General features: G+C 44.5%; 1 protein-coding gene across 2 annotated transcripts in view; it reads right to left on the bottom strand.

The window, feature by feature from the left end:
* The window catches only part of Sort1 (sortilin 1), an 86633-nt gene extending 76764 nt beyond the window's left edge, over window positions 1–9869 (bottom strand). For both annotated transcript variants that reach the window (XM_076863113.1, XM_076863114.1), the window contains exon 1: window positions 9519–9869. In XM_076863113.1, coding sequence (XP_076719228.1) covers window positions 9519–9824 — 306 coding nt within the window. In that variant the 5' untranslated portion in view covers window positions 9825–9869. The remainder of the gene's footprint in view (window positions 1–9518) is intronic.
* Between the last annotated feature and the right edge of the window lie 3247 nt (window positions 9870–13116).

Raw genomic sequence — 13116 nt, 5'->3', positions numbered from 1 at the left:
GTGGAGGATCTGCTTTCCCCCTACTCCAGTTGGGGATTCTTGACAACCACGCCGGCGGGTCGCTGGGCCTATTCCGGGCTCTGGCAGCGGCTCTGTTCGGCCCCTGCTCGAGCCGGAGCGATGCGACACCACGCCAGCGGGTCTCTGGACCTGCTCCGGGCGCAGGCGGCGGCTCTGTTCGGCCCCCGCTCTAGCCGGAGCGACGCGACACCACGCCGGCGGGTCGATGGGCCTGTTCCGGGCGCAGGCGGCGGCTCTGATCGGCCCCCGCTCCAGCCGGAGCGACGTGACACCACGCCGGCGGGTCGCTGGGCCTGCTCCGGGCCCCGGCGGCGGCTCTGTTCGGCCCCCGCTCTAGCCGGAGCGACGCGACACCACGCCGGCGGGTCGCTGTGCCTGTTCCGGGCTCTGGCGGCGGCTCTGTTCGGCCCCTGCTCTAGCCGGAGCGACGCGACACCACGCCGGCGGGTCGCTGTGCCTGTTCCGGGCTCTGGCGGCGGCTCTGTTTGGCCCCTGCTCTAGCCGGAGCGACGCGACACCACGCCGGCGGGTCGCTGTGCCTGTTCCGGGCTCTGGCGGCGGCTCTGTTCGGCCCCTGCTCTAGCCGGGGCGACGCGACACCACGCCGGCGGGTCGCTGTGCCTGTTCCGGGCTCTGGCGGCGGCTCTGTTCGGCCCCTGCTCTAGCCGGGGCGACGCGACACCACGCCGGCGGGTCGCTGTGCCTGTTCCGGGCTCTGGCGGCGGCTCTGTTCGGCCCCTGCTCTAGCCGGGGCGACGCGACACCACGCCGGCAGGTTGCTGGGCCTGTTCCGGGCTCTGGCGGCGGCTCTGCTCCGCCCCTCTGGCCTTCACAGTATTCAGCAGGACCCGGACCGAGAGACAGTTTCCGCGGGTTCTTTATCCCTGGGCCAGAGCAGTTCCGGGAGCCAGAATTCGGCCTCTCCGGACTTGGTGCATGCTCCGACAGGAGCAGGCTCCAAGAAGCAGTTTCCGCGGGTTCTATAGCCCTGGGCCAGAGCAGCTCCGGTAGCCGGAGCTCCGCCGCTCCGGGCTCGGTGCGTGTTCTGATAGGAGCAGGCTCCAAGAAGCAGTTTCCGCTTGTTATTTAGCACTAAGTCTGAGCAATTTGTCTGCGAGACTCAGACAATTGTCAGCCTGAAATTACCTGTTCTATAGCTGAAAGAGCTGCAATCAGTCAAAAACAAGGATGGTGACGTCAGCTCTCCAAGATGGTGGCCGCTGGCTTCCTCCGTGGTCTGACCGGTGTGGAGAACCGAACTGGACCGTTTCCTTCCCCGTCTCCAACCCAGAATTCAGCTCCGAGCTCAGCAAATGCCTAGCTGGCAGGAGCCCGCAGAATCAGCATCGCTGTATCTCTGCGCCACCAGCCCGTCGTTTCCCAGTGCGCTCCGCAGACTCCAGCCGCAGGGCGATCTGCCGAACAATAAGCCTCTTTCTTTCTTTTTAAAGAGAGGGAGAGAGAATTTTTTCGGTGGACACAACATTTTACTTTCATGTGGTGCTGAGGATCAAACCCAGCACCCCGCGCATGCCAGGCGAGCGCGTTACCACTTGAGCCACATCCCCAGCCCTCACACTCTCTTTCAATAATGTCCAGCAGCCTGGGAGTGTTCCTCAGAACCTCTAGCATTTCAAGTCTGTCCTGCCCTCTATTCTGCTCTCCTATTGTGCATATGCTTCCAAGCCCACAGTGATGACCAGCCTGTGAAAGGGCAACTGTTCTTGGCTCCCCATTGTCACCTCTGGCGCCATGTCTCGCTCTGTTGAAACACTTTTGATAGTTAGGTCCTAGTCCCAAACTACCCACCCATACTGTCCCCTTTCTTTCTACCCCCTTAAAGAGCTATCTTCACTTCCCTATGTGTCTTTACTTCCCTAGGTGTCTTCGTGGAAATCTCAGTCATGTTCCTCACCAACTACCTTTCCCTAAAATAGTGTCCACTGGCCATCCCCTCAGCATGTCTCAGATTTTCCTAACTCAATGCCTTTACAGATCTCCCTAAGAATCACCTCACACCTAGACTGTCTCTTTATCCAGGCCTTCCCAGACCACCACATTGTAATGCTCCTGTCATCTTTCAAACTCCCAGCAAGTTGCCTCTGAACACCTAAATCCTTACAATGGCACCAGTGCCTAGCTTTCTTTATGCACAGGCATGAACTCCCCTCAGTACATGGCAGGAAGTGTTGAAGTGAATGACATCTACCTAATACTTTATATTTAACAAGACATTTGTATGACACTTCTCATGTGACCCTCTGAACAAGAGCCTGCTTCTCTAGTTTAAAAACAACTATAAAATTCAGGGAAGTTAAGTGATTATCCATGATCAACTATGAAGCGGCAGAGCCCAGGCTCAAATATGGATATTAAGCTCTTTTGAAATTTGTAAAAAACAAAGCTATGCTTTGAATCCCTTATGTCAAATAGCAAGTATCAGATAAACATTTGCTCCAAACTACTCTGAAGTAAATTAAAACTTTCATTCTTAGTTCAATCTTTGTTGGTTCTTCAGGATGATCTAACAGTTAAATGAGATTTGCAAATGCATAAATGCAATACTAAAACTTCACTTTTTTTTCCAGAACATACAAAAGAAAAAAATCTTAACAAAAGAAAATGTAAGAGGGATAGTATTATGTAAAAGCAATAGTATTCATAAGCCGTAGAAGGAACAAATGTACATTTTTTTCCTGATGAAAATAAATTAAGCCCCAGCCTCAGCAAAAGAGAGGCGTAAGCAACTTAGTGAGATCCTGTCTCTAAATTAAATACAAAATAGGGCTGGGGATGTGGCTCAGTGGTCAAGTGCCCCTGAGTTCAATCCCCAGTACTCCCAAAATAAAAATAAAAATTAAGCCAACTAATCACATCTAAGTATCTATGTGTAAGTATACTTAAAGTAAGCTTACTATTTTCAAACATACAGGCAGTGAGAATTAAAAAAAAAAAAAAGCTCCAGTATTTTGCAAAATACTTTACAGGAAAACCACTCACATTTACTGCTACATGTCTATTGGATTTGCTTTTAGACTATCCAAGCTAGTAGCTTTTATTAGCATTAGATTATTCAGCCAAGAAGGAACGATTAACTATTACCCCCAAAATGAGAGACAAATGTCTTTCATAGTTGTATGAAAAAATATCCCTGCTATCTTTTAAGAATACTCATGCTTCACTGCAACAAATCCTGGAGGTGGTAACAAATCACCCCCAGATGTGAAATCCATGCTATATTCAAGTTTGACTAGGAAGCTGAACAGCCACAATTTGCTTCTAAATTTGGAATCAACCAATAAACACTGTGATCACAACCTCTGGCCTCCTCTTCTTCCATATGAATCACAGAAAAATTTTTTGGCCATTTAAAAGCTAGTCTAAAACTTCTCATGTTGTAGATGAGGATTGAGGGCCAGAGACTAAAACACAAAACAGAAAATAAATGACACCCACAGAGGACTTTCTCAGCAGAATACCACAGGTTCTACATGGAAAGATTTTGTTTTTACTGTGGTTTTCCGAGCCTTGGTTGGGGGTAGAAAAGGAAAAATAGCCTCAATCCTTAAATAAACCCACATGTCCAGCATTCACCTAACAATCTTTATAGATAGGAAGGGTCTGTCATGACCTTATTCAACCCAGCAGGCTCAAAGTCACATGACTAAGCCAACTTTGACAACAGTCACCATTAAACAACAAAAAAGCTGCCTACGGCTGACTGAAATCGATCAGCTTGTTCCTCAAGCACCATTACTCCCAAGCCCTGCCAACCTACAGGCTACAGAGTGGGAGGAACAAGTTGCCCCAAGTTTCTTTAAAAAGAGTGGTAGAAGATGCCACGGGAACACGGCTTACAAAGGCAGAGAAGGGGAACTGAAAACTTAACAGGAATTTACAAATGCAATACGTATTTCATAATATTTTTGAAACCATTACCATATATTGCTTTCTAAAGCTAATTACATGTCAAATGTGATGGTTTCATCTGCCTTAAACATTAGCTCCTAATCATATAAAATATCTGAGCCTCATTTCTCCAGCCTCAAAAATGCAGTTAATCTTCTGTAAAGTTAGAAATTGAGGGGGAGTGAGAGTAGGAAGGAAGGCAAAAGAGGGAATGTTCTTTCTGGCTGACCACTACATCTGGGGGCTGTGCACCGCCTGGCATGAGATGCTCCCACAAGCCGAACAGGCCAACTAGGGAGCAGAGGTTCTGCAGTCACCCACCGGGAGTCTGATGCCTGTTAAGAAGAGCTGATTGAAAGCAGGCAGAGTGCAAGAAGAAACTGTTACCAGCCTCTGTGAACCTGACATGAAAGAGCAGATCACAACAGCAGGGCGGAGAGCCTATTATTATCATTATTACAGAAAGAAAACAGCCATTAGAAACTAACCAGAACATAAGCCTTCTTTCAATTAATTTTCATAAGCAGAGATAAAACTTGAATTTCTAATTAAAAATCAATGTACACAAAGCCAAATATTGGAGCCAGCAGAGAACTTACCTAATTGTTACACTGTGTTCCCCTTGAGCCATTTGACATACCTGGCTAGCTTTCTATTTTCACCTCAACCAAACCTTAGATGAAGACTAATCTTTCCCCAGAGAAACTAGATGTCCTCAAATCTGCTGATGGCTCATAATGGCATCCCTGATGCACACATCATTTGAACATCCCTTTGGGGTTAAAGGTCTGACTAGTACACTGAATGGGAGAGGATTTTCAACTCAAACAGGACCAAGAAGGAGAACCTCCAGAATTCCTAGGCCTTGATCCAAACATGAACGGAAGAAACAGGCCTCAAGAGGTGATTAAGTAAACTAGAAGGTGGAAGTGGGGTGCTGATGAAGGGAGCGTGCAGATGGGCTAAGTTCTAGAATGAATGAGGCAGATAGGAAGTTCCGGGGCAGCTAAAGGCACTGACCTTCAGATTTCCGGGTGTTACAAAGGCCTGGTGATCCACAACAGGCTGAGAGCAGCAGCTCCCCGAAGCCGCCAACAGGCACATTCAGTTCCGTCAGCCCGGGCTCAGCCTGCCAGTGCCGCAAACAAACACACACATTCTTCCCTGAGCTGACGGCTCACACAACACAGCCTCTCCACAGGGCCTGTTTATTTAAGAAACCAGATGCTTTGATGTTGGGGTAGAAGTTGGGAAGTTACAAAGAAGTAGTTAGTGACAGGAGCAGAGGGAGAAGAGAGCATGAGCAACAGTTCCCAGCTTTACTAATCGTAGGTTTAAAAAGTTTTCAGGAATTTGTCGAATGGCTGTACACAGGAATGAGAAGTAAGGAAATTATGTCAGCCACCATCCTGAAACTGTGGCCAAGGCATTTCAACTGTTTCTTTAAGACAAAGTTTCATGCCTACCCTCAAAGGGGTGTTTATAGGGAGAGTGTTTTGAAGCAACCCAATTTAGCAACTAACATTAATAAAATCTTTGAGGCCTGCTCAACTTCTCTCACATACAAATGTTATACATGTTGTGAACACTCCAAGCACTGGAAGGAAAGATTCAGTTAAAAGTGTAGCCTGAAAACAGTTTTGTGTTAAAGGCAAAAAGAAGACCACTGAACCTCAGAAAAATAGCACTTATGAACAATCCCTGAAAATAACAGCTATTTAGTCAGTGCTAACTAGGTGTCAGACATTGTTTCAATGAGTTAATGTATTTTATACATACATTAATTTATTTCTCACAACCATCCTATGAATTAAGAACTCTTACAGATTAGGAACTAAGACACAGAGAGGGCTTAAGTAATTCACCCAAGTTAACACAGCTAATCAGGTCAGCCAGGAATGAAATGCTGACAGGCTGGCCTCAAAGTCTGTCCCATGCTCTTCTGCTTTTCCATGGCATGTCACACCCTCAGATCAAAATTAGGAAGTCTGGTTTTGGATAAAGTAGAATCAGTTGTCTTTTTTCTTTATTTTCTTGTCATTCCTTTTGTCTTCTGTTTTTAGTAATGGCCAGTATTTTGATTTCCACTTTCTTTCTTAAGAATCTCTTATATAACACTATAGTTTGAAAAAGCCTTTCCCTCTCCTCCCTCAAATCCCAAAATAGAGTACTTAATCATTGACTTCTACATGAAAAATATATGCTGTGCAAGATAATCCCTAAATAGATTTGAAATAGACTTAAATTCAAGATTGAAAAGAAAGAATATGAAAGGAAACCTAGAGAGAAACAGGAGGGCTTGGGCAAAGAGAATAATCTGTTACTTTCTTAAGAAAGCAAATAAATTAGTTAAAATAATGTGTATGTTAAAATACATTAGTCATATGCTAATACATTCTCATGAGCCATAGAAACAGGTCTAGGAAGCTTGCTAAAACCTTTGAGGCTTTAATTCTCCAGTCTGAATTATCTTTTCTTTGTAAATTGGTAATCCCACCCAATACCAGATCTGGGCCCTTGGAGGGCATTCATATACATGGATTATATAAATTAATGTGGCTTGAAAATAACAACATCAAGTTATAAGAAATGAGAATCAAGAACTTTTTATTTTTCTTGGGAATTGAATTCTGGAATATTATATAGGAAAAATGGCACTTTTCTTTCCTAGCTATACAAAAGTATACCATGTGCTAAAAAGTCATGATGATACTTTAATTTTGTACCATTTACAAAGGATCCCAGAATACTAGATCTCTTCAATACTGTTCAGGATGATTTAATATGACTTCTAAAAATATAGAATTGAAAAGCAGAACAGACCATTATATAACAATTCTTGATCAAGGAAGTGGAATCATTTTTTTCTTTTTGGTACTGAGGATTGAACCCAGGGATGCTTTATCACTGTCCCCAGTCCTTTTAATCTTTTTTTTTTTTTTTTTTTTTTTTTGAGACAGGGTCTCTCAAAGTTGCTAGTTGCTGAGGCTGGCCTCAGACTTGTGATTCTCTTGCCACAGTCTCCAGAGTTGGTGGAATTAAAGGTGTGTGTCATGGCACCCAGACAAAGGCTCCCCTTTTTTAACCAGATACACAAATTACAAAAAGAATGAGATCTCTGAAGAAGAGCTGGATGAGTAACAATTGCAAAAATAGCTATTTTAACTAAGGTTGCTGAAAAAGACTGAAGGAAAAAAAAGCCAAAAAAAAAAAAAATCAGAAACAGCAGCTAAATAAAATGTAAGAAATAGAGGGAAATTAAAGAAACTAAAGAACACATGGACTTTGAAGAATGAATGGTTTTAGCTCTCTCTGAGCCAATTTCCACAACCTCTTGTTTTGGAATCAATATATTATAAATGCTATAGCAATCTGAATTAATCAAAAACTGTTGACTAAAGGATAAATCCAGAAGTAGCAGCAGATCTAAAGATAGGTCAACCACAAAAGAAGAATCTGAAAAATGGTGTGAGAATGCTATGTCTGGCTGGCCCAAGGAAAATGTGGTCCTCAAATAAATTAAGCATAAATCTTGTGAAGTCTTTCTCAACCCCCCACCATAAAAAAGAAGTGTATATAATTAGTTTTTTTTTTCTCTCATCAAATAGGAAGGTTCCCCAAAACTCATTCCATCCTATCTGTATCCAACCAGTCCTATCCTTCAGCACTAGCTTCCCTACCTAAACACAGCTGCTGCTTGGACTGCTTTATAATGTACACATTTTCCTTAAATACTTGTGCCTTAACTTCAAGTGACTCATGCCCCCAGATCTGAGACCAAGAGTGGTCCAGAAAGATAGGCCAAGAAGATGCGGTGGCTCAGCTGATACTGAAACGGAATGCGGTAAAACAAGGAAAAGTGCAGACCCAGAACATCAGCCACCCATCTGTCTCCATGTGCAATTCTCTTGGAAAGAAGCAAGGATAAGGGAGAAAATATATTGAGTTTAAAATACATTTTGCAAATGTGGGTTGCAAGAATTGTTAATCTTTAAAAAAAATGAGGAAAATGCCCAAATTGTACTTAAGCAAGAACCAAGTACAATTTGGTACACAATTAATTGTACTTAACTTTCTCAATCAGTAGTGTGTCAAAGGTTGAGCTACTGGTCCCCACTTAAGCAAGAACCAAGTACAATTTGGTACAAAATTAATTGTACTTAATTTTCTCAATCAGTAGTGTGTTAAAGGTTGAGCTACTGGTCCCCACAGACAGAAATGCCACAATTTTGAAAGTCTTTTTTGACCAGGAATTGGCTTAAAACAGAATATCTGTAATGTGTTTCTTAGCTATTGGAAATCTTGTGGTAACACAATACAGATATCCTTAGCAGAGTTCAATACCAGAATGGACGGTCAATTTTGAAGAGAGACCACATAAATAATAGTGTGACTGAACTGGGCATGGTGGTGCATGCCTTTAAACCCAGCTACTTGGGAGGCTGAGGCAGGAGGATCATAAGTTCAGGCCAGTTTCAGCAACTTACTGAGACCTTGTCTCAAAATAAAATAGAAAGGGCTGGGAATGTAGCTCAGTGAAGGAGTATGAGTGGGCTCAACCCCATACTGCAAAATGATGATGATGATGATGATGATGAAGAATGTAACTTAGCAAGGGCTGGTGGCTGAATACACATAGAAGTCAATGCTATGGCACCTGTTTTTGCAAAGAGAAAAATGTTTACAGAAGAAGGAAACAGAAGGATTCTCAAATCTGTCTCCCTGATCCGCCTGTAGCAAGGAATTCAAGCAGCCCCGGGTGTGGGGGGAAACAGAGACATGATTGGTTGTGACTCAGAATCTTGGTGGAACAGTTTGTACCCAGGAAGTCAATCCAGGTGGAACTTGTGGATAATTCTAGATTGTCTTGCAGCTGGTGAAGACGTCCCTCACTTCTAATATAGGTCTAAGAGACCCTATTCCTCAAGTTCTACTCATGGGACATTTGGTTCTGCCAGCCTCTCAAGGTCATTTTGGGTCAAGTTCTAGGGTTCTGCGCCTGCATCCTGAAAAACAACTTGAACAATTTTTAGGAGCAAGGAAGTTGTTTTATAGCTGTTTCAATGTCATCTAATTTCCATGCTTGTTCCTTTAACTATTAAAATACACGCAGTGACCTAACAACTGCTTTGGGATTTCACCACTGCCTCGCCACCCTGAAAGTACTGATCCAGAGAGGACACACCTCTGCTTCTGCGCAGCCCAACTTCTGCAAGCACTTAAGAGGTAATTATTCCTCCAGCTTTCTGGTCGGTGTTACTGGATCTGATTATTTATACAGACAGGAAACAACGACGCTCAAGATATATTTTGACAACTTAAAAAAAAAAAAAAAGAATGCCATGAAAGTCTGAGATTGTCTCCCCTGTGACGAAACACAGCCCCGCGGGCCGCAGCCCAAGCCGACTCCGCCCGCCGCAGTTTCCCAGCCGCAGCTGGGGGGTCTCCTGCTCAGCGGAGCCTCGCCGCGCGCTAGCAGGGAAGCCCGGCAGGAAGCGGGGCCGGCTCCGCCAGCGGACGGGCAGCCGCGAGGGGCCAGGGGCGGCACCTCACAGTCCGGGCGACGCCCGGGCCCGGCGCCCGCTCACCTGGTGCGTGTTGTTGGCTAGCTTCGCGACGAAGTCTGGGACCCGAACGCAGTCCTCGTCCTCGCCCGGCGCGCTGCGGCGCCAACGGCCGACGCGGGGGATCGGGCCCCCGGCCGCGGCCGCGCGCAGCCCCCAGCTCACTCCGACGGGGCCGGACCAGCGCAGCAGAGGCGCAGCCGGCGGCGGCGGTGCGTCCAGCCGGTCCTGGCCCAGGGTCGCCGGCGGCAGCAGCTGCAGGAAGAGGAGGAGGCCGAGGCCGTGGGGCCAGCGCGAGAGGCCGTCCGCAGCTCCCCGGGGCCGCTCCATCGCCGCCGAATGCCGACGCCGCTGACACCTGCCACCCGGCGCGCCCGCCCACCCCCGCCGGCGCTGCGCCACACCCCCGAGCCCGAGCCTGGCGCTCCTTGGATACGCGCAGCCGGGCCTCTCCGCCCGCATAGGCTGGCCGCCTGTCCTTCTTCCCTGGCCCACTCCTCATTGGCTCGCGTCGTCTCCGGCTTCGGGGGTCCTGGATTCGGATGCCAAGATGCGGGACTGATTGGCTGGAACGTGGCAGAGAAGGCTGAGGTCATTCCCCACCCTCGCACGGCGTCTCCGGGCTCCGGCTTCCAGAGTTCGCGTAGGAGCTCTCCCCACCTTCCCGTGAAGCCCCCAGCTCCGCGGTGCTCAGACTCCTTGCTGCTCCTCTGACATCCTCAAGTTGGGGTTGGGTAATTCCCCCCTTTCCCCCAGAAACACTCCTAAAATTCCCCTGGTTGAGGCAGCGCTGGGAAATCTCAAGGAATCCCTCAACTCGCTCAGCTGGAAAAGGGGGCTTCGTCGGGAACTGGTGCTTCAGGTTTAACCCGGGCTCACTGCTGCGCCCATTGTCTGCTGAAGCTGCAGACTTGCTGACAAGGTGAATGGGAACTGGTGTGGGCCAAATCCTACCGAGGCAGATAGAAGGACACCCATGACTCACGCAAGCCACAAGAAAAGTCTTTCCACCACGTTTGGCCTCACTGGCCCCTCCTTTTCTGCAGGGAGGTAGGCCAAAGGCGGAATTGTTTATTGGTTTTCCTGGACTTCGAACGTTGCTTAGGCATCAAGGGTAGATAAAAAGGGAAAAGTAAATTGCCCGAGGCCTACTTTATACATGATTATTTCATATATGCATATTTATTTACCAAAGTGCCTCAACCCTGCAGTGAGTGCATTGAATAAGTTTGGTTCCAGAATAAGAGTCCTGTATGGTACCCTTCCTCCCATAAATAAAATCCCTACACGGTTCCCTTTACCACAGCTTCTTTACCACAAAAACTTGCGCACACAACTTCTACAACATGCAGCACAGGTAAAACCAGTTCTGAATCCTTAACCTTACCGACTCCATTCTTTCTAAATGCTAGAAGTTGTTCAGTAGAAAAGGTAACAAATAGATTCAAAATATGTAAAACGTTACACCCCAAAGAAAGCCACCAAAGATTTCTTTAAGCTGGCAGTAAATCCAGATGAAACTCTAGTCATTGGAGAGCAAAATGCTGCAGTGCACCCAACCCAAAATAAAAATCAAGATACTGGTCAAGTTAACTTGCAAACAAAACATCTTCCAATTTACATTTTTCCCTCAAACAACCAGAGTGAGAAGTGAAAAGTTTTTGAATGTCTTCAGGACAGGATGACAATCAGCAGAATGTCCTTCAAGTTCTCAGCTACTGGACTGACAAGATACAGCTGATGAAAACTGGTGAACAATTTGTACCTTTTCTATAACTATTATGTGTCAGATTATTTTTTAAATAGATTAATTTTTAATCTATGCCAACTATGGAATAGATCACAAGACAGTCAGTTCCAGTAGCATGTGATTAGTTGGAGGGAGAAGAGGGGCTATAAACGAATATTTCTTTGTTTGGGTGACAAAGATGAATGGTCTATTGTCTTACTGTCTGAAAAGAAGTAAACTCAACAGTGCCATCTCCTGGAGAAATTACCAAATATACTTTTAAACTATTAAATTTGTACTACCTGTGCTTTCTAATGTGCTGCTTTTACTTACATGTCTACAGTAGATATTTCCTCAAACTGCATCACTGCAGGTGGCATGGAAATTTGCATTTGCACTTTGGTAAATAAATATGCATCTATGAAATGATTATGTAAAAAGTAGGCCTCGGGCAATTCTCTTTTTCCCTTTTTATCTACCCTTGATGCCTAATATGCACTAAGAAAATGTTTTGAGTGAAAAAGTATTTTCCTATTTCACTTTTTATCTAATTACACTGCACAAAATACAAAATTGCATTGCTAGTTTCTTACATGAATGAATATACCTCACAAAAAAAAAAAAAACACTGCCTTTCCTAGTAAGATCATTTCTCTGACACAAGAGGACTTGTTTTATTATTCTACAGAAAAATCAAGAGTTCTACCTCTTTGAAGAATGCATATAATAGAGTATGAAATTTACTCTTTTCTCAATTAATAGGCTAAGGCAGTTGAAAGGGAAAATCATTGCAAGTTGAATCTGAGAGTTAGGCTAAGAGCTACTCCTTAATGTTTACTTTCTCTACACAATGCACATGATTCAAAAACATAACTCACCTCTCCAAAGCTGCATGTGCTGTATACATTTCAGTATTAACCTACAGTGTTACAAGGGAATATAATTTATTTCCTGGTTCTTCACACTAGAAGTAAGTTTATATGAAGACCATAGATAGCACTTTCCCAGATCCCCGATGCTTAATACATTACTTGGCATATTGAAGGCAATTCTCAATAAATGTGTGAAATGAATAAATGAAAGTTGAAATAGGATATTTCAAAGCTACTTCCTATTAGGGTTTAATAAAACTAAGTGATATGAGCTAAATTAGTCTCATAATCTTAATAAAACAATAGGATTAAAATCGCCAGAACAGTCTAAAACTTTGGTGACAATATCCTCTAGTTCTGTACTTTCCTTGTGTAGTTCTAGGCCAAAACTTTCTTCCAAATACTTCCTGTTATTGTAGTTTCCAAAAGCATATGAAGTTTTTTTTCCCCCTGCAACCACAGTAGGAATTTCGTATGTATTCTGCTTACTCAAGTCACTATTTTCACATGAGTATGACTTCCTAATTAATACAGAGCCCAGCAAGTCATCCTGGGGTCCCCATTAGTGAATTCCAATCAATTCTGCATCATTTACATGTGAGTTAGGTAAACTGCACATAAGTGCATGTACATTTCAAATCTCTCTGAGATGTCCCTATTATCCTATTATTATTTCTGTGATTTGAAACCAGAAAATGAGTTCAAGTCAGATTCCAGTTCATGGACACACAGCCTTAGATTCTATATCTGTTAGCTAGTAACAATGATACTTATTTGTTATTGTTATATTTGAGGGTCAAATAGAATGATTCTTTAAACAATCTTAACCACTCATATGATGGCAGCTCTAATGAGGGAAGTTCATAGTGTATTCCAAAGTCTAATGTAAACCACTTCTGAATTTTACAATTCTTTTACTGATATGGCTGAGATCTGTAAATGATTGCCGTTGAGGCCAAGATCATGAATTTAATTTTTAAGTTTCTTTTTTTTTAAAATTTTTTGGTACCAGGGATTGAAT

This window comes from Callospermophilus lateralis, chromosome 7 (genome assembly GCF_048772815.1).
Source record: "Callospermophilus lateralis isolate mCalLat2 chromosome 7, mCalLat2.hap1, whole genome shotgun sequence".
Taxonomy (NCBI): Eukaryota; Metazoa; Chordata; class Mammalia; order Rodentia; family Sciuridae; genus Callospermophilus; species Callospermophilus lateralis.
This window is presented reverse-complemented; position numbering and strand designations above follow the sequence as displayed.